Below are 22021 nucleotides of genomic sequence, written 5' to 3'. Positions count from 1 at the left end.
CACACACACACACACACACACACACATATAAGAAACAGACAGGTACACACACAGACATATAAGAAACAGACAGGAACACACACAGCCATATAAGAAACAGACAGGTACACACACAGACATATAAGAAACAGACAGAGGTACACACACAGACATATAAGAAACAGACAGTGATACACACACACACATATAAGAAACAGACACAGGTACACACACGCACATATAAGAAACAGACACAGGTACACACACACACATATAAGAAACAGACAGAGGTACACACACAGACGAGAGACAGGCGAGAGACAGACAGATAGCGAGATAAACAAAAAGACAGACGGATGAGAGACAGGCAGACAGTGATGTGTTGAAGAGAGAAAGCAGAAAGAGGGAGAGTTTAAGAGATGAATGTTTTGGTCTGAAATGAGAGAGAGAGAGAGAGAGAGAGAGAGAACTAAACAGAAGAGATCATTAAGACGCTCATTAATGCCGGATTGTGTTACGGTCTCTCTCTCTCTCTCTCTCTCTCTCTCTCTCTCTCTCTCTCTCTCTCTCTCTCTCTCTCTCTCTCTCTCTCTCTCTCTCTCAACCTCACAACCTCCCCCTCCCCCCTTCCTGTCACCATTCCCACACCAGGGCAGGCCACTAACGAGGTGCAGGAAATCGCTAAGTGGCAACCTATAGATGCGGCAGGACAGGTAGGAAGGGCAATTAGGCAGGGCAGATGGGTGACCTAGCCTCTGGTGGTGACACGAGGGAAGGTCAAAGGCGGGGGAAGAAGTCAATATCATCATTATCATCTTCATTAGCAGTAGTAGTAGTAGGTGTAATAGTAGTAGTGGTAGTACTGTAGTAGTAGTAGTAGTAGTATTTACAGAAGCAGTATCAGTGCCTCACCGTTTCCACTTTAGTAATTGTAATGATAATAATTAATAATAATAATAATAATAATAATAATAATAATTTTAGTAGTAGTAGCAGTAGCAGTAGTAGTAGTAATAATGACAATAATAATAATAATAATAATAAGCACGACAGCACTCAGGGAACACACACCTTCTCCAACGCCTTTCCCAGACAACTGCCAACATAATAATCTACTCACTACCTTCCTACCTACCTGTCTATCTACCATCTCACTTTTACTCACCTACCTGCTCTCCAAACTCCCTTGCTATGGACTAACGTCTTTTGTTCCTTTGATTTCTTCTTATCTTAGTGACAGGAAAATAAGAGTAAAAGTAGATGTTGTATATTCGAATTTCCACTCAATTAACGCCGGCGTGCCGCAGGGATCAGTTCTGGCGCCAACCCTATTTCTGGTTCATATTAATGATCTCTTATCTGTCACTCACAATCCCATTCACTCATATGCAGATGACTCAACACTACATAGTTCATTCACACTCAGACATCCATTTACAAAGTCTAATATCTCTACCTCTCAACTCAGTACGGCCATCTCCATAAATCAAGATCTATCTAAAATCAGTGAATGGGGACAAAACAACCTTGTCTCTTTTAATGCTAGTAAAACTAAATATATACAGTTTACTAATAGACAGATATTGCCAGATTCGTACATTACCTTCAGTGCTACTAATATTCCCATCTCCAAAAGTATTGAAATTCTTTGTGTCTCACTTAACAGTGCCCTCAGCTGGACCTCTCATGTCAGATCACTTGCTTAAACCGCCTCAAAGAAACTTGGATTATTGTACAGAGTCCGTAACTTCTTCGCCGATGAGCAGTTAGCTATAATTTATAAGAGTCATGTGCGCTCTCAGCTTGAATATTGCTCACCCTTGTGGAATGGTTGTGGAGAGGTTGCATTAAGACAACTAGACAAAATTCAGAATAAAGCTGTTAGAATCATTAACAACCCTGCCATGACATATAAACTACCTCCCCTGCAAATAAGAAGGAATGTTGCCTCCCTTGCATTATTTTACAGATATTTTTTTGGCAAATGCTCAGACGAAGTTGCGTCCATGGTGCCATCTCTCCATGCCTTCCCTCGTGCTACACGGGCATCTGGTAGCGCTCATGACTGGAATGTCACTCAACCATATTGCAGAACTTCTCCCTATCAGAATTCTTTCATTCCCTGAACTGCATCTCTCTGGAACTCGCTTCCCCAGAGTTGTTTTCCTCCAAATTTCAACCTACAACTGTTCAAGTCTAACTGTTACAGATATTTTATGAACAGAGGACACCAGTAATCTGGTGTATGGATTATTGTTTTTTCTCCATTTGTTTTTCCTTCCTCCGTTCTGTTATTTAAAAAAAAAAAAAACTACCATCAGCCACCCGTCTACTTACCTACCATCTACCCACCACCTACCAACCTACCTACCAGACTACTTACCAACCTATCACCTGCCTACCTACTCACCTACCTTACACCTATCATTAAAACTACTTCATATCTGCCTGCCATCTACCTACTTCCTGCTTACCTACAGTCTGCTCATTACTTACCTACTTATCAACCTACTTACGGTGTACTTACAGTGACCTTCGGGGGAACCACATCACCGTGTTGAGTCCGCGAGTGTTCTCTGGACTAACCAGCCTCACCCACCTGTAAGTACTAACCCAGTGTAAGTACTAACCCACATACTAACCCGCCGTAAGTATTAACCAGTGTAAGTACTCCCTCTTCGCTTAACTGTTGTCTCTTTCTCGGTGTCCTTATCATTGCTATTGCTCAGGTTAATACTCCTTTGATCTCCACTATTGCCTCATTATCCCATTACGCCGGGCACGTAGCATCCGTCTAGGGTACACATCCCTACCACGTTTCTGTTTAATATTAACGTGCCATAAGTAAAGTAAGCAGGTAAGGAAGAGTTGTTAGGGAGCTTCTTAAATTAACAGAGACTCAGAGCTCAGTCATTAACACGGAGAGCGTAAAGCTGTGGGAAAGGTAATGATGATGATAGTGTATGTCTGAATTTTCTATATCACTGCTCTATAAACTTTAGTATGGAGTGATGGAGTGGAGGCAGATCATATTTAACAGTTACTGATCTGCATAATTTACCATCAGAAATTTAGAGCTACGTTTTGAAGCGTAAAGACGGAAAGGTGTAAGCATTATTTTTGTGGTCAATTGTACCTTTCGTTTTGGGTACTGTTTCTCGGTTTCCTTAACACATGGATTGTTTAGTGTGTCCAGGCATCTCGAAATGAACGGATCTTGAAGTTGGCTGTCTGTTATCTTGTTTATGTTTTTTTCCTTTGAACAATTCTCAGGCTCCTGGCGTGTGGTTCCTTCTTCACAATTGCAAAACTTAAACCTTGAGCGATATTCCGGACCTCACCTGTACCTGGATGTCAAATTAGTCAGTCCATATGCCACAGGTCACCAGAATTGATTGACCGCTTCAGAGGTGGACAGAAGGGGGTCATGGAATGTTACCCTCATTTCAGTTTTTTTATGTTACCTATTTTCTTTGTTGTTTTTATTTTTGCTACTCTAGAGGATTTTAATCAGTTTCAAAAAGTATCCTAGCAGTGTAAATCGATTAATGAAGAAAAATAACCTACCCCGCCTGTTAGCGAAATATCTTCTGATGTGAATAAATTTGTCTGACGATGAGAGTAACACACACACACACACACACACACACACACACACACACACACACACATGGCGTCAGACTGAACAGGTTAATAGCCTCGTCACGCGGAAGGTGTGAATTGCCCACATTCTGACCCAGACCGTTTGATCATGGAGGTCGGAGAAAAAGTTGAAAAAAGAACACCTCATTTTTTTCCCTTTTTTAATCCCAAGTTCTGGGCATTCCGTTTTTCATTTTTTTTACAGTCATGATCAAAAATTCACCAACACTTCTATGGTGGCTGCAGCAATGTAACCTAAGCTAATTTTATGTGACAGCATTTTAAGCGCAGAACAGGAGTATGTGATACGGAAGGATACTGTTGATGTTTGGAGAGGAATGGGAAATACGGGAAGCAGGACACAAAACTGGCATAGAATTGAGAGCGAAATTCTGCTCATGAGTTTATAGTTTGCTACATATAAACCTGGTACAGGATCAATGTGTAGCAGAGGTCTAGCATTTGGTACACCTGGCCTCCTTGACATATTCGCATGTTTGTTGGCGTCACTGACATGAGCGAAAGGAGGTGTCAAATATTAGCTGAAATGACCAGGTAACTGTGATGCATGAACGTCGGAAATTGTAACTAGATCTCCACTTCACACAGACACTGGCCCAGGTTCACGAGTGGCCAACTGTGCACTATATATGGCAGTGAAAAATGAAATGCCAAGACCTCCACTTTCAGAAACGGAGTGTTTGACCTGCAACTTTCACACCGACCTGGGACCACACAGTTTGCCTTGGAGTATGTGCGATTCTTGCCTCATTGTGTATTGGCCCAGACTTCAAAGAATCATTAGTAAAAAATAATTAACAAGAATCTATCTATCTATCAATCTATTGCCAGACGCCATAATCCCGTAAGGGGTGGCCATTTGACTTTGAGTTATCTGTTTTACGGGGAGGGGCACTAACCCTCCACCAACCCACTTGCTGACACGTAGGGAGCACGTATGGTTTGGTTATATGGTTACCACCCAGCGTTGTAAATGGTTTCTTGGCATACAGGAAACCATTTGGCTTGTCACTCAGTGTAAAGCCACCTGTAAAAAAAAAGAAAAGCAATAAGAAGTGACAGGAAAGATTGGAGAAACAGGAAAAAAGGAGGGCAAACAGAAAAAAAATAAATGATAAAGGCTAAGGAAGAAGTAGGCAGCACTACATCAAGTGAGTGGATGATGGTCGCCACAACCTACCACAAAATAATTAATATATATCTCTTCTGTTACTATAGTTCTTTCATTTTAACTTGAAGATTTTTGTTCCTCTGCAGCTTCATTCACGTAGCTCAGTGGCAGCAAAAAGACAGTACTGTGGCTTAGCATCCTTTCCATGCACTGCTTCGTGACTAGCATCCTTTTCCATGTTAGTCTCTAGTTACAGCTCAAAGTTCAAGGAGGGATTGTAATTTTTCGCGTATTTAAAGTGATTAGTTTGTAATACGTTGCTTTATTTTTGTATTTGTTATTATTGTTATTTATTATTATTTGTTAGTATTATTATCATTATCATCATTATTATTATTATTATTATTATTATTATTATTATTTATTATATTATTATTATTATATTGTGGTAGGTGGGGGCGCTCACCATCCACTCACTCGATTCCTCTCCTCCATCCTTCTTTCCATCCATCCTCTTCTGTCTTCCTTTCCTTCATTCTTTCCTCGTCCTTCTGCCTACGGGTGACTTTACACTCCCTCTTCTGTCTTTCTTTCCTTTATTCTTTCCTCTTCCTTCTGCCTGTGGGTGACTCTACACTGAGTGACAAGCCAAATGGTTTCCTGTACACCAGGAAACCATTTACTACGCTGGGTGGTAACCATATAACCAAATTTTGACGCCTGGTGGTTTAGTGGCTAATTATTGTGCTCCAGTCGGATTGAGCCGGTGAAGGTTTATATCCAAGGGATGGTTGGGGTTGATTGCTCATGTAATGCCACTCAGGGATGAGTGAGGCTGGTCACTCTCATCTTAAATGTCAGGACCAATTTGCCTAGCCCCGGGTTCCTACGCTCCTCTGTGGGGTGACATAGGATTGGATGATGATGATGATGATGATGATGATGATTACTACTACTACTACTACTACTACTACTACAACAACTACTACTACTACTACTACTACTACTACTACTACTACTACTACTACACAACTGCTACTACTACTACTACTGCTACTACAACTACTACTACTACTACTACTACTACTTACTTCTATTACTACTACTACTACTACTACTACTACAACTACTACTACACTACTACTACTGCTACTACTACTACAACTACTACTTCTACAACTGCTACTACTACTACTACTACTACACAACTACTACTACTACACAACTACTACTACTACTACTACTACTACTACTACTACTACTACTACTACTACTACTACACAACTACTACAACTACTACTACTACTACTACAACTACTACTACTACTAATGTTTTTTTTTTTTTTTTTCACACAAGCTCATTTCCTTGTTGGTTTCAGGAGTAAGTTGCGACCATCGGGGAACAATTCTTCTTGCATCTTTATCGTCACGCATTTTATGCTGTTTCTGTGTGCGTCCTCGTTTGTGTGTGTGTGTGTGTGTGTGAGTGTGTGTGTGTGTGTGTGTGTGTGTGTGTGTGTGTGTGTGTTTTCAGGTGGTCTGTCTTGTCACTTGTTACTTATATTTATGTATCTGTACAGTCGTGGTAAAAAGTAGTGTCGGAGAGTCTGTAGTGGAGGAAGTACAGTCAGAGTCAAAAGTTATTTCCAGGAATTAGCGCTGGTAGAAATTACGTGCTTATATTACCACTGACTCCTGTGACAACTTTTGACTTCAGCTGTACCTCCATCTGACACAATTATTGACCCCGGCTGTACCCGTGTATGTGTAAATGGGTTGGGGGAGGAGTTCCGGCCTTGCTACCCGACTTGTCACATGCCACATTTTGGCTCTCAGGTGTTATGCAGATAGTTCCTCCGTTCATGTGTTACCTGTATGTGTGTGTGTGTGTGTGTGTGTGTGTGTGTGTGTGTGTGTGTGTGTGGCTATATGTTCAGGTGTGTGGAGGTGTTCTGGTGGTGCTGTCTGGGGTGTCACCTGCCGCACAGTCGCGCCGCAGGACGTGCCCTTCTGTACTGTGTCTGTCATGTGTGGGTGTGTATGTTTATTTGTGTCTGTACATGTGTATAGGTATATACAGTATACACAGGTAAGTGGTTGAGGTCCAGTGGTGTTACCTGACCCATATGCCACATTGTAGGCCGCCGCCAGACCAGTTCATGTATGCTCGTATGTGTTTGTGCGTTTGTGTATGTGTTTATGTGTGTACATGTGTGTATATACTTGTGTGTATATATATGTATACCTATACAGGTGGGTGGATGAGTTCCGGTGGTGCTGTCTGGCCCGCCACGTGCCACACTGTCGGCCACCGCCAGACCAGTTCAGTTCGTGTGAGGACCTGATGACCAACACGGTGCTCAGGGTCTGCGTCTGGGCACTCGCCGCCCTCGCACTCTCTGGCAACTTCCTCGTCATCCTCTGGAGGTTCCTCTACCAGAACGACAACAAGGTGAGTAGGGTAGATAGACAGTGTACACATTTTTTATTCATTATATCTCACATTCACTCTCTCAGCTGTGGTAAATAGTGTTCTGCAGTGCTTTGGTTTAGACACTGCATCAAAGCAAAGTTACCTTTCCACAGTCAGACTCGTCCTCTACCCTGTTATCTCTCTGGTTTCTCAGTTTACCTCACCCTTCGCTTCTTACGTATCACCAACAGCGAGTCACTCAACCAAATACAGTACGACATCAGCCCAGTCTTTTGAGATCCGTACACACCTCTCATTCTTTTCTATATGCGGTCTGTGTGATTCAGAACATCTCACATGTTACTTCCACCTCCTTGTAATCACTCCCTTTCCTTTCCTTCTGATTTCAGCAACTTCCTCGTCAGTGTCTTATTTACATGGTCAGCCCTTCCCACAATCCTTCCCATTTCATCCACTTACAATAAAGCAAGCCATTCTTAACATTTACCCCTTCACTACAATGACGTATTAGTTTAGTGCTCGTATATTCTTGGTACTCTTACTAGTAGCCAACGTGGTGGCGACCATCATCCACTCACTGGATGTAGTGCTGCGTGCTTCATCCTTCCCCTTTCTCATTCTGTCTCTTTGCCTTCTGCTCGGTCTGACATACTGGGGTTGATCAAGACGACAAATCCAGGGAAGACTTTTTTAGGGGAGATTTCTCAAGCTGGAGAGGTACGGCATTCTTTAATCCTTGCACTTCCAGGCGTCCTTCCTAATTTGAACACAATCATCTAGAAACAGAAAAAATAACCCAGTAAAATAGGTCAGTTGATCCAAGGAGTTTACTATTCTCGAGCTGGTTCTCCCTCAGTTCAACAGCATCCCACAGCTTTGCCCAAATAAACGTTGAAGTGGAATTACGCTCTACAAAGGACTGAGAGAGAATTTTTCCTCCGGTAGTCTTCCCTCATTCGTTGTTTCTGGAGAGTTATGAATACAAAATGGTAAAAGGAACTTGATTTGAGGGGAAGGGGAAGTCTCTCTCTCTCTCTCTCTCTCTCTCTCTCTCTCTCTCTCTCTCTCTCTCTCTCTCTCTCCTCTCCAGCCTCGTGTAATCGGTATCTGGGACAAAAGGGACAGCGTTAACCCTTTCATCTCGAGGATCTACCAGTGTATATATATATTTTAGCTAACACCACACATCAATAGACTCTAGAATTTATGAAGCAAATTAAGGCACCATCTAACCCCATCAGTTCGAAAAAATTACACAAAGCCGAGTAAAATCTTGGAGTATCAAAGAGAGAGAGAGAGAGAAGAGACATCATGGGGTACAAGGGGTTTTATATATATATATATATATATATATATATATATATATATATATATATATATATATTTTTTTCCCCAAGGACTCAATAATTAACACCGCCATTATTGCAGAGGTAAAGGTGTAATAGAAGGGAATTATGGAGAACTTTTGGAAACTGTGGAATTTTTCAGTTGTCCATTCGTAGTTCTTTTGCTACACTGATCAACCCATTCAGTCCGATGACGAGCTAATGATATTCTGCACAGGTTACTTTCAGACATTTTACCCAGCCTGGGAGATTTTTTAGGTTTGGAGGGATTGTTGAAGATTATAACTAACTCCTCCAAAACACACACACACACACACACACACAGACACACACACACACACACACACACACACACACGACTATCTATCTGTCTGTATCTTTATCTATCTATCTATATCTGTATCTGTCTATCCATCTATATATATAAAGCGGGTACACTCGTTCCTCATCACCAGCGTAGCCTTGAGTGACCTGTGTATGGGGTTGTACCTGTATGTGTACCTGTATATATACCTGTGTGTGTACCTGTGTACGTACCTGTCTGTGTACCTGTATATACATGTACACAGGTACACTCGTTCCTCATCACCAACCTTGCCCTTGGGGACCTGTGTATGGGGCTGTACCTGTGTATGTACCTGTCTGTGTACCTGTATATACATGTACACAGGTACACTCGTTCCTCATCACCAACCTGGCCCTGGGTGACCTGTGTATGGGGCTGTACCTGCATATGAACCTACATATGTACCTGTATACGTACCTGTGTATGTACCTGTATGTGTACCTGTATATGCATGTACACAGGTACACTCGTTCCTCATCACCAACCTGGCCCTTAGGGACCTGTGTATGGGGCTGTACCTGTGTGTGTACCTGTGTATGTACCTGTTTGTGTACCTGTATATACATGTACACAGGTACACTCGTTCCTCATCACCAACCTGGCCCTGGGGGACCTGTGTATGGGGCTGTACCTGCTCATCATCGCCGCGGTGGACATCAACTACCGCGGTGTGTACTTCATCCACGACGCAGCCTGGCGGAGCTCATCCCTGTGTCAGCTGGCGGGATTCTTCTCCACCTTCTCCAGCGAACTGTCAGTCTTCACGCTGACAGGTGAGGAGAGGGGGAAAGGGTGAAGCAGGGAGACAGACGGGAAAGGAGGGAGGAAGGGAGAAGGGGGAATGCACGACAGAGGTCAAGGGAGATATTCTCTCTCGGGAAAGGAGGGAGGGAGGAAGGGAGAAGGGGGAATGCACGACAGAGGTCAAGGGAGATATTCAGTGATGGAGAGAGAGGATGGACGGAGGGTGAGGGAGGGGGGTAAGGAGAGGAAACCAAGTAGAGGGAGACTATGTGGCAGGGAGATAAGAGAAACAAAGGACATGTTATAAAGCCTGGGACAGAAGAGGTAGGTGCTGAAGAAGGGAGAGGAAGGTTTACGATAGTGTTAGAGAGCATTTGGTATACAGGGAATAAATTTCCTTTGTATTTATCACCTTCAGTCCACGAGGAATAAGTTACAGAGTCCAAACTTCTTGTTAGCAATGCAGCTGTAACATGATCACTTCATCTTAAGTTCGTAGTGCATGTAGCCCCAGAACTATTAGAGCATTACCACTGAGCTACATGTATAGTCGGAAAAGAGATAAAAAAAAGTTTGGCAATATATCTACTCACTCCATGCCGTAAGCGAAACATTATCAAACTGGATTATGACAGTGAATGCCATCAACCCCTTCTGTCCGAGCGCGTGGTTGTCACTGTATTCTTGGTATCTCCAGTTGATTTTACTGAGCATAGGCAAAACTTTCACACTGGAGGGTTTAGACATTTCCCTCATCCAAACCTTCAGTTATATAGGTCCCCCTCAGTTGAATTAAATTATCTATTAAGGCCAAAATTAAAGTAAAAAATACGAAAAATACGACGTCTGAAGTGGTTAAGGCAGAGTCAAGCCTTGCCTGAATCTGTGCTGCCACTTGGGTGACTGCGAGTGATTGTTTACCTACAGGCGCGTACACACGTGACGTCGAGCATATGGTGTCAGCATTCTAGATGCACCAGTCACTGAGTCGGAGAACTGTACGGAAAGCATGGTATCACGTAGGATATGCAGTGATACCGCTTTGTCGTTGGAATAACTGCGGATCACAGTAGCGCTTTGTAACTTCCGAAGGATGTTTATGTCTGATTTTGAGTGTTTGTTACGTTACATTGGCCCAGGCATCAGTAGACACAAAAACAAGGAAAGGCAGTATCAACTGCAACCCGCCTGGCAGTTACGTTACGATTCATAGGAACTGGATATTCCTACTGCAGCCTCGGATATCTGATCAGGATATCATCACAGTCCATCGGTGAGATCACGCTTGTGGTGTGCAGTACGCTGGTCAGCGAGTTTATTAAAGTACGGCCAGGGTAACAACAGACGGGCTGCCTACTCCATCCCTTATTTATCCAGTTCCCAGTGAAAAAGTACACCGGTGTTCAGATCATTTAAAAAGTTATGTGGTGTTACCGGGTGGAACTTCACTGACAGCGGGTTTGAATGCAACATAAAACCTTAAAGTCGAGGTCCACACCCAACTTCACTGTCCACCCGGCATCCCCGCTAGTAACGTGTAACTCAGCCAGCACGATTCAGCTGTAAAAAAGTTAACCGCTTGTTCGTTAATGCTTTGTTAACATGTCGACAGAATATGTTGGAGGACTCATGTGGCCACTCCTTTCATGTAACCATACAATGATGTGTTATAATAAGCCTGTTTGTACCCATGTAACTATACTGCACAGGACGATGATAATGATGATGATGATGAGTCCCATTAAGTCGGTCCTGTTTGTGTTCCATCAGTAATCACTGTGGAACGGCTGCTGGTGATAGTGTTCCCGTTCCGTGCGCCGCGGCTCAGCATGAGAGCCACCAAGACCATCATGGCGGCGGTGTGGCTCTGTGTGGCTCTGCTGGCTGCCCTGCCTCTCCTGGACATCCACTACTTCAGGTATGTGGCTCACTGGGTCACTCACTCACACTCACACTGGGTCACTGACTCACACTGGGTTGCTCACTCACACTCACACTGAGTCACTCACTCACTCACACTGGGTCGCTCACTCACTCACTCACACTGGGTCGCTCACTCACTCACTCACAGTTCTATCACTTCTAGAGATTCATTGCGTAAGATTAGAAGTTCACTTATTCACTCACTCACCTATTCACACAGAGCTTTACCACTCCTAAGCATTCACTGCTTCAGACCACTCACTCACTCACCCACTCAGTCTTAGCATCCCAACTCGCTCACTCAGTCGATCATATTTCCTCTAGTCAATCAGTCCGTCAGTCGATTACATTACCTGAAGTCAGTCAGTCAGTTAGTCAGTCGATTACACTACCTGAAGTCAGTCAGTCAGTCCTTCGATTACAATACCTCTTTAGTCAGTCAGTCAGTCGATTACATTACCTCAAGTCAGTCAAACAGTCAGTTGATTACACCACCTCAGTCAGTCAGTCCGTCGATTACATTACCTCAAGCCTGTCAGTCAGTCAGTCAATTACAATACCTCTACACAGTCAGTCAGTCGATTACATTACCTCAAGCCTGTCAGTCAGTCAGTCGATTACACTCCGGTCAGTTATTCAGTCAAACGGTTGCGTTACTCCCCGTTCTGTTTGCTAGTTCGTCGCTGTAATTCAGATCAGCTGTTCACTAAGGTAGCCGTTAAGTTACATACCTCTGGACTAGTCACTCGCTCATATACACTACTCTGGATCACTCAGTAGGTCATGTACAATCAAATACAGAAATCCGCTCCCCTCTTTCGCCTCTTTGGGCGGTATTCTCGTATGGTTATGAAACTTACCAACACCTCTTCCTTCCCGTTCTATTTCTGATTCTGCTCCGTTACTATATTCTTGTGTTTTATTCATGCAATCTACGTCGATATGAAAAAGATGTAAGAAGCGAGAAAGAGGATATTTATGGGTAGTTTGGAAAATAAATCGCTAAGGAAGAGGTGCTCGAGAGCCTTCTAACCCAGCCAGAATATGGGCCTTACCCTCATCGCTGGATTCTCAGACATTTGAATGAGACGTAGTGGATAAAGACGCTAGATCACCTACATATGGATGATAATATGCACCTCAAACCTCTACGTCATTTTCAGGCTTCTGTGAGTCTACCGATGAGAGAAAGACAGGAGAGGTACGAACATTTGTATCTGACAGTACGGAACGCTAAATCAGTCATGTGCACTGCTTTGATTCAGCCACTGACATTTCTGCTCTTACCCTGTCGCATCAGCGTTGTCCAAGAACTTAAGGTGCAAAATAAATGTAGACGTGTGGCCTACTGTAATTGGCTTTTACAGTGTTGTGGATGGAGAACAGATTACGAAGGCGTGATGGACACTAAACGCAAGTAAACAAGAGGAAGGTGGGCTGAGTCAAGGAACCTTGGACATTTTTAGCCACTCCTAGGAACAAGTGAGTTTCCGGGCGCTCGCCCCAAACTTTTAAACCGCACAGAGCTTGGCTGCATGGGGCTACTTTTATCTGGGCATCCTGTACGTCGTAATAACATTTTAGCACACAGACTTTGGAGAAATATGTACTGAACTGAAAACACATCAAGCTTTATTTATTTATTTATCGTAATTCATGTTGTCACTCCATTCTCCCTAGTAGTGTTGATGACTTATTTCCTATTGAACAATACACTGGAATACTCAGTTATGCGACTAGTTAAAAGATATGCAGTTAAGCAGCGTAGAAAAAAACAAACTTACAAATTGGTATCAAGAAGGGCAAAGGCGTTCGTTGTATGTGATCTGTACCTTGATGTCCTCTGTCCTTTGCTCTTAAATTCTTTCTTTTTAACGCCAGTCACAGTCATAAAATATTTTTAATTTTTATTTAAAATTGTGGGAAAAAAAAAAAAAAAAAAAACGGAAAATATGAGCGGTAATAAAAATCATCTTGCTTTTTGTGTCTTTCATCTTTAAAGTAAGTTTTATTTTTTATTTGTAAAATTACTAGTAAACGCCTTCGGCATTCACATAGCAATAGGTTGATCATTTTTGGCTTTAGTTATTTTTTTTTTTAATGATACACGACACTATAGTACTCTGAACATTGTCATAAAACAGGAAAACTTATATTAATTCCTTCAGCGTCTTTTGCATTTTATCTCCGCTCTCTACGGACGATTTTATGCAGCTTAGGAGATATTTTTTTCAATGAATATAGTAGATTTTATCACAATTAAAGGATTCTCTAAAGCTGCATGAAGTCGTCAGTGGGGTAGCAAGAATAAATGCAAAATAAGAGCACATTTTCTGGCTGAAGATGTTAAGAGCGCGTTAGACTTGCACATCTGAACAGACATGAACTGAACTCGAATTTTTAATATGATCTTCAGCGACAAGAAACAACCCCGGAGATCAACTTCACCAACTTAATCAACTGCTCAGGGTCGAGACGCATCCCTATCCAAAGCTTCACCTCGCTGAATACCTCGATTTGGCCAGGAATATAGAGGGACAGGTGGACACAGAAAGACAAACGTACGGAGAGACGGACAGAATGGTTTGTGCCTATCCAGGACCCAGCACATCGAGCAATCGGGGAGGGGGACGTGATTCCTAGCAGAATTACTGTGCATTAAACTGTCAAGAAATTCACTTTTATTTTACATGTTTTAGTCATAGGGATGTAGGGAAATGCTGGGGCAGTAAGGTACTTAGTGCATATTATTTTGTTATGTAATATAATTCTTTTGATATAAGTAATCATTGGTCTGTCAAAAATAGGGGAGCATACGTCCTCCACCCCCTTCCTAAATCCGTGGTTGTTAGCTATGTAGATTTCCACTTCCTTTGAATGAGACCACTCTAGTATTTCATTCCCTAAGAAGGCGTGACAGAATACTTCCCCAGTATCCCTGCTTGTCGTAAGTGCTGACTAAAAGGGGCCTTTTTTCTCTAGTCTTTCTCTCCTTACTGTACTTTTCTGTTCTTCTGTCCTGCCTCTCTTCTTGATATTTCCATGTTTCTTCCGGTCTTTATCATCCTTCTACTCCAGTGGTTTCCAACCTGTGGGGCGCGCCTCCCTAGGGGAGCACGAAGGGCTGCCTGGGGGCGCGCGAAGGCTTGATAAAGAGGGTAATTATACTTGAAAACTATGAATTATGATGGAATTAAGTAATATCTAAATATGGAAAAAATATTTCAGATATAAATAAGAAATCTAGTTATCTGAATATATAGACAGTTTCAAAGATTAAGAATCTATGATATTTATTGACATGTGCCAACTATGCCAGTAAAATACAGAATTGGAGGCAGGGGGGTGCAGGGAACGTGTCATTCAGCGAGGGGGAGCGAGAATTAGAAAAGGTTGGAAACCACTGCTCTACTCCATATAGCCATATAGCCACATCATGGCTTGATGCTAAGTCTTCATTATTCATTCATTCCTTCTGGTATTTCACGTTGCTCGTGTTGACTGTTAAAGTTTAGTTTCCCCTCTTCTGTATGTTTATATATTCACCTCTGATATGTCATTTGGTTGGGAAATGGATGAATATCATGTATGTGCAGTTCCAATCTTTTCGTGTGTGTAATTTTTACTGAGTCAGATATATAGGTGACTGACTGACCATTACAGGTATAAACATACGTGTTTCCCTCTTTGGTTGCCTATTCCTCGACAATTTTTCCCAGGATAGGACAGACGACATTATTCAGCCAGGAATAAGTAACAGGAGCCTGAGTGTGATAATACTGGTGCCACTACCTCTCATGGACTGACAACTTTTCTGTTCTACTATAGCTAATGCCTAAAGATTTGATTCAGCTGAGAGTTGAGTTATAGGAACCGCAGAACAGCCTGGAGTAAGTAACAGGAGCCTGAGTGTGATAATACTGGTGCCACTACCTCTCATGGACTGGCAACTTTTCTGTTCTGCTATAGCTAATGCCGAAAGATTTGATTCTGAGTTGAGTTATAGGAACCGCAGAACTAATACCATAGATTTGATTCAGCTGAGAGTGGGTTATAGGAGCCTCTTACTGTTAACTGGCCAAGATACCCATACTCCTGACTGCGACAGGTGTTGGTCTCCGCAGGAACTTCTACGGTCGGTCTGGGGTCTGCCTGGCGCTGCACATCACCCACGAGAAGCCCAACGGGTGGCAGTACTCGGTGTTTGTCTTCCTCGGTGAGTGTGTGTGTGTGTGTGTGTGTGTGTGTGTGTGTGTGTGTGTGTGTGTGTGTGTGTGTTTGTAAGCCCAACGGATAGCAGTACTCAGTCTATATCTTCCTCGGTGTGTGTGTGTGTGTGTGTGTGTGTGTGTGTGTGTGTGTGTGTGAAGTGCCTTGGTTCTGTCTCTCCCAGTAGTCAACCAGTACCCCGGTCCCCTTTCCCCCCAGTACTGAACCTGGCCTCGTTCTCCGTCATCGCTGGGTCGTACTGGGCCATGTACCGGGCGGCGAGGACATCGAGCGAGGCCGTCAGAACCGACCTGCTGCACCGACGAGAGACCAACATGGCGAGGAAGATGACGCTGATAGTGGTGACGGACGCTGCGTGTTGGTTACCCATTATAGTGCTGGGTATGGTGTCACTAGTAGGCGTCACCATACCACCACAGGTCAGTCTTGTAGCCAGTAGTGTTGCATCTGTATCGGTGTCACTCCATATTAGGTCCACTGTAGGATCGGACGTATGCTTCGAAGGGAGATTGACAAACAGGATTAGCCATTTTCCATGTTAGCAAAACACTGAGACAAGGGCATCTGTAGGAAGAGCGGTGCATGTCAAAGTTGGAGTGATTTATCGACGATGATTCGTACTTAAATCTGAGCCTGTATATATCTTGGTAGAATCCATATGGTGCAGACATGTGTACCTAAGCATATATAAGGAACTACTACCAACACACAATTTGAATGACCGCAAAGAGGTGGGCCCAAACCCAGACTCGGGGCCGTCCCATCACACTAAACACCAAGTCACTTCAGCTTCAGCGTAGTTTATAGTGTTGCATATACAGTCCTGGCGACTTTAACTGGCGTGAGACTAACATGATAAACCTAAATATCTGTCGGTGAAGTTCAAATACATTTAGTTTAACATTATTCTGCCACTACCGAAGCCTTGAAATCTGTGTGAATACTTCTGTGGCCCACTGTACTTCGCTGTTTGTATCCCTCCCACTTTCATACTTTTTTTCATTATTTCTGGATATTACCTTACGTCATCTTCATGTGGGAATTAGATCCGAGGGTGGCTGTCTCTTCGTGTGTGTGTGTGTGTGTGTGTGTGTGTGTGTGTGTGTGTGTGTGTGTGTGTGTGTGTGTCTGTAAGAGAGAGCCACATAATATACAGTATTACAGGTGTTCGCGTGGGTAGCAGTGTTTGTGCTACCCCTCAACGCTGCCATCAACCCGCTCCTCTACACACTGTCCACGGCGCCCTTCCTCACCAAAGCCCGCGAGCGAGCACTCACCGTCCGCACCAGCTTCAGATGGTCCGTCTCTCGTAGACATACCAACTCATCTATAGCAACGTGTGAGTATATGTTGGTCTATCTGTCTGCAGTATACATATCTGTTGTCTCCATATCTATCCATCTCTCGCAGGCATAACAACCTTTGCGTATACAGGTAGCTGCTGTGCTGGTCTAATAATCTTTCTTTGTATCTGTATAACCCCTGACACTGTAGTACTACCTTCGTTTGGTCTGCCTTTCACATAAACACTGACTCACCTATAGTCACTTGTGAGTCCAAAGGTGGCTGCTGTACGAGTTTGTCTTGTACATTTGTCTTAGTTTACGTGTCACCTAACTCGATGGACCAGCTGCACGTGGCCCGTCTCACACAGGCATACCAACTCATCCTTAGCTACTGATGAGTCTAAAGGTGGCTGGTGTACTGGTCTGTTTGTCTGTCTGTTTATTGCACCCTTCAGAAACACCAAATATTCAATAGCGTCACACAATCCACACAACCTCACCAAGTCCCCTATCGTCACATTTAGGTCCATGAGTGAGTAGTCAATCATTTCAACACCTCTCATTATACCTCAAGTTTCATCACCTACATTTCAACACGTTACGTTTAGAAGCAGTTTTTAAAATTTACCTTAGGGTCGTCTCTCTCATTATATTCCGACTAATGGTATACGCTTCTATTCAGCTTTAGGGAGGCGTCGTTGGGTTTTATGGATTAAGCACTTCGTCATTTGAACACTGTTCATAACACATCGACTCCATCTGGACACCTTTCGTTTCAACATCATCTGAACACCTCTTTTTTCGACACTGTTCATAGGTTACGGTAGGCTAGCAAGGTAGAACTGCTTTTTTTATACGTACATAAATACACACACACACACACACACACACACACACACACACATACCGTGTATATATATATATATATATATATATATATATATAAATATATATATGTATATATATATATATATAAGCACGCTGGTGAGCGCAGGTTCTCCTCCCACCAGAGTTGTAAAAACTTTGGGAAGCGTTCACCAAGCCACTTGCTACTTTGGCGGACACAAGGGGTGCTGTGGTTGAACCAGTGTCGCATACTAGTATGCTTGCACCCAATCGGCTTAATGCGGGCCGATTACACTTGGTTCACAGACTACACACACATCCAAAGCCACTGCAACACTACAATCACACTCACAAGCACTTCTCACCCTACATACAATCTCTACCAGACAGCCTAAGCCACCACTAGGTAGAGATACATTGGCTGTATCGTCCCTGCTTCGGTAGGGATAGGCCGGTCCTGCAGTGGACCGCAACGGCTGATGATGAAGATGATATATATATATTGTGTGTAGTTTTCTTTATGATTTAAACAATAATCGTCTTTTCTTTACCTTTTTGCAGTAGATATACAGTAATCTGTGCCATCTTGTGGATATATAGTTTATTGTATTTCTCAGGTGGCGTCGTTGGAGATGAGGAAATGATCGTGTTATGAGATAATACTGATTGTCTGACTTAATGACTTATGTACAGTGCATAGGGATTAATATAAGCTTTCTTTTGTGCCGTCTCTTTTCTATACTCCTCAGTTGGTGCCTTTTGAGACGAGAGAACGATATTAGATAAGACTGATAGCCTACCTTAATGGCCTACGTGTAGTCGGTAGGCATTTATATAAACCTTTTCGGAACTCTTGCTCTACTCCTCAGGTGGTGCCTTTGGAGACGAGAGAACGATGGTGTTGAAGCCCCTGGAAGCCTTCAACCACGCTGCCTTGTTGACCCCGCGCGACCTCTCCCACGGGCGACACGAGGTCATGTCTCAGCTGTCGCCCCTACACCTCATGACCGACGGCTTCCCCAACCACCACCTCCCCCCCTACCACAACAATCACAACCACCGCTTCGACTTCCCCGAGACCCACAAGGGAAAGGAGCAGCCCACACCAAAGTACCGGTAAGCTTCTCGCGCAAGTAAATAGTTTGTCCACCTTAACTTGGCTGAGTTTTTCGTCTGTTTTCCATATTTCCCGTAGTTCAGAGGCAAAATAAAGCCATACTGCGGTTCCACATCCTTTGCGTAATACTTCTTCGTGATTAGCGCCATATTTTAAACTCTTCAGCTGGGGATTGAGTGTGGAGAGATGGCAGTTTGGACCAAATCAGTTAGGTCCACCATTTTTTTCTGCTTTACCTATCCTTTTACCTGCTTTGTCCTGTTTTACTTACCCATTTACTTGCTTTCTCCTGCTTTACTTACCCTAGTACCTGCTTACTCGTGCTTTAATATCATTTTACCTGCTTTCTCTTGCTTTATTTACCCAATTAACTGCTTACTTGTGCTTTACCTACCTTATTACCTGATAACTCCTGCTTTACTTATCCATTTACCTGCTTACTTGAGCATTACTTACCCTATTACCTTCTTACTCCTGCTTTACTTCCTTTTCCACTCGCTTGCTTGTGTTTTACTTGTCCATCCTCCTTTTTTATCCATTTAGTTGCCTTTTTTTCCTGCGTCCATCTACTTTACTTTCTCTTCCACCAGCTTCCTCTTGCTTTACTTGCCCTGACTGCTGCTTGATCCTGTTTCCATTATTCATTTTTCTTTCCACCACCCGCCCTGGTTGTGCCGACAGACGTGCGAGTAGCGAGGGTTGGGTGCCGCCCCAGAGAGAGATCATTCCCCTGTGTGAGCTGACTGATGCCGCCCACGCCCACACGCCCCTCACACGACAACACTCCCGCAAGAAGCACTCCAAACACCGCCGCGAGCTGTACGACTGAGGTAATGTACAAGCATGCGGGGAAAAAAAAAATATCGTTGCCACCTCTCCTTGGACCTTGTGTAACTTGTGGAAGGTGGAAAGTATCAGTCTCAGTAGGGGTTAGGACACAGTTACCTTGTTTCACGGTTAATTAAGGTTTTGTATGTTAAGTTTGAGTAGTTTATCTTTACGTTTTGCGGAGCCAGAATTTACGTCACAGAATCGCCAAAACGAGAAGAGACGTAACCCAGACCCACCCGAACAAACCTAACCTAACCGTGAGGCAGTGTAAGTCTGACCTAAATCTGTTCAAACCTGTAGTCACTTCCCCACCATTCTTTCCACACATTACGCAAAGTTCATGAATCCCCAGCTTCAGCCATAGAGAAGTGGCTGCGTTTTGCCTCTAGGAAGGTGGGTCCAGGGGCAGGGAGGATGCAGCCTTCACAAAGCAACATGTATTCTTGACGCAGCAGGACAAGACCCTCTGAAAACAAACTTATGCTCCTCTCAAAACAAGACATGACTCTCTCGGAATAACGACCCAGTAACAAGAAGATGCAGTTTTCACGACAGTGAATAGCTTTGTCATTTTGGGGAAAGAAACATCGATGTGGAACTTAGTGTGTATTGACGTTTCGCCTCATGGCTTCCTCAGAATACAACTGCTGAATATACACCACATTTTCTGTATATATATAGCTCTGTCATAGCAATACATGATTAATAGCAATATGCGACACTCATAGCAGCACATGGCAAGGGCGTATTTGGGTTTATAGGGGCGGGGGGAGTAGCCCAAATGGAATAATTCCTTGGTCCACAATGTTGAGAGGGAGAGGAGGGGAGGAGGTAGGAGAAAATTAGAAGAGGTATGTAGTGTTATGTAGTGACGTCTCGAAAAAGAATGCCAGTATTTGAAATGAGCTGCCAAAAAATATATACTTCTCATTTTTATGCTATGTACTTTGAAGAAGAAGGAAGGGAGGTTTCCAGGATAATAAAAACTGTATGTGCCTGTGATGGACGTTCATAAAAAACATCTAGATAATGCTTTCCAGTCCTCATATGGTATTCAGCCAAGCATACGTTAACTCCCTGTGTAGTAAAGGGTTTCTTACAACAAAAATGATTTAGGGTTTAGATAAAAAAAAAAGTCAAAGTGTGAGAATACCAAGGAGGGGAGTGTTAATACGGTTATGATACTTCTTCCACTGTTGTTATCAGCTTTGTCTCCATGGCCATATAGTCAACCCAAACTAAAAATCTTATGAAAAAAAAATGTTCGTAGTTGTGATATTGGCCGAAATTGGAAGCTTATTTTTTTTTCTTGTTCTCTTGATAAATACAGTTCCATTTACTTTTCTTTACCTCTTTTTTTTTTTTTTTCCGGCAGAGTAGGGGAGGAAAACTGTTACTACAAGGCAACAGTTTGACTAACATAGATTAGGTATGTTAATTAGTGCTAACACTGCTTACACATGGAGGTGGATTTAGCAGATTATGACACCAACAAGCACGTATTGGACTTAGCGCCTGATTCAGCGCTTTTTTCAGCAGTATGGCCTAGTTCACCACCTTAACCTCAAAAAATAGTGAAGTTATGGACATCATTAAATATCAGTGTCGCCTGTAATGTTCACTCACTGACATGTGTGGATGCTCAGTGACTACAACTCTGTATGTTATTTTCTTCTCTCCATCAGTCCCCAAACACTGACCATCCGGCCCAATGCCAGCTGATCCCGCCCATCAGACCCCGCCCATCAGGAAGGAGGCGTGTGTGATGAACAGACCAGCGCACAACGATGGACCTTATGCCTCCCACTTATTGTCGGCGCCGTCTGTAGTGAGTGAGCGCTGTGTACTTTAATATTAACCACTTCACAAAGATGACGACCTATTCCACTTTATTTATGCTGCTGCCAGATGATTTTACTGAGTTCGCTTGACTGTGTTATTAATGACGTTCATAACTAACCCCTCCCCCCACAATTCGAAAAACTTATCCTGAGGTGTTAAAATCCTCTAGAGAGAGCAAGAACAAAGAGTCCGTCACCTGAGGGAAGGGGTTAATCCAGACAGCTGAAATTAATTTACTTGAAGACGGTAATTTCAGCTTATATCAAACTCAAAGTCACAATTATGCATACAAATTTAGAAACAGTGACAAATTTAGACTAATA

At 43.1% G+C, this 22021-nt stretch overlaps 1 protein-coding gene across 1 annotated transcript in view; it reads left to right on the top strand.

Moving 5' to 3' along the window:
- Positions 1–19854, top strand: part of LOC145414035 (G-protein coupled receptor GRL101-like) — a 189767-nt gene extending 169913 nt beyond the window's left edge. Inside the window, exons 18-26 of the mRNA XM_080283601.1 lie at positions 2509–2580; positions 7007–7205; positions 9454–9652; positions 11394–11541; positions 15671–15762; positions 15975–16195; positions 16941–17115; positions 18778–19024; positions 19707–19854. Of these exons, the coding sequence (XP_080139727.1) occupies positions 2509–2580; positions 7007–7205; positions 9454–9652; positions 11394–11541; positions 15671–15762; positions 15975–16195; positions 16941–17115; positions 18778–19024; positions 19707–19854 (1501 nt within the window). The remainder of the gene's footprint in view (positions 1–2508; positions 2581–7006; positions 7206–9453; positions 9653–11393; positions 11542–15670; positions 15763–15974; positions 16196–16940; positions 17116–18777; positions 19025–19706) is intronic.
- The last annotated feature ends 2167 nt before the right edge of the window (positions 19855–22021 follow it).

Source organism: Coenobita brevimanus, chromosome 98 (genome assembly GCF_032717465.1).
Source record: "Coenobita brevimanus isolate Jiangsu-jjx chromosome 98, ASM3271746v2, whole genome shotgun sequence".
Taxonomy (NCBI): Eukaryota; Metazoa; Arthropoda; class Malacostraca; order Decapoda; family Coenobitidae; genus Coenobita; species Coenobita brevimanus.
Note: the sequence above shows the minus strand (reverse complement) of the source record. Positions and strands in the feature narration are given on the sequence as shown.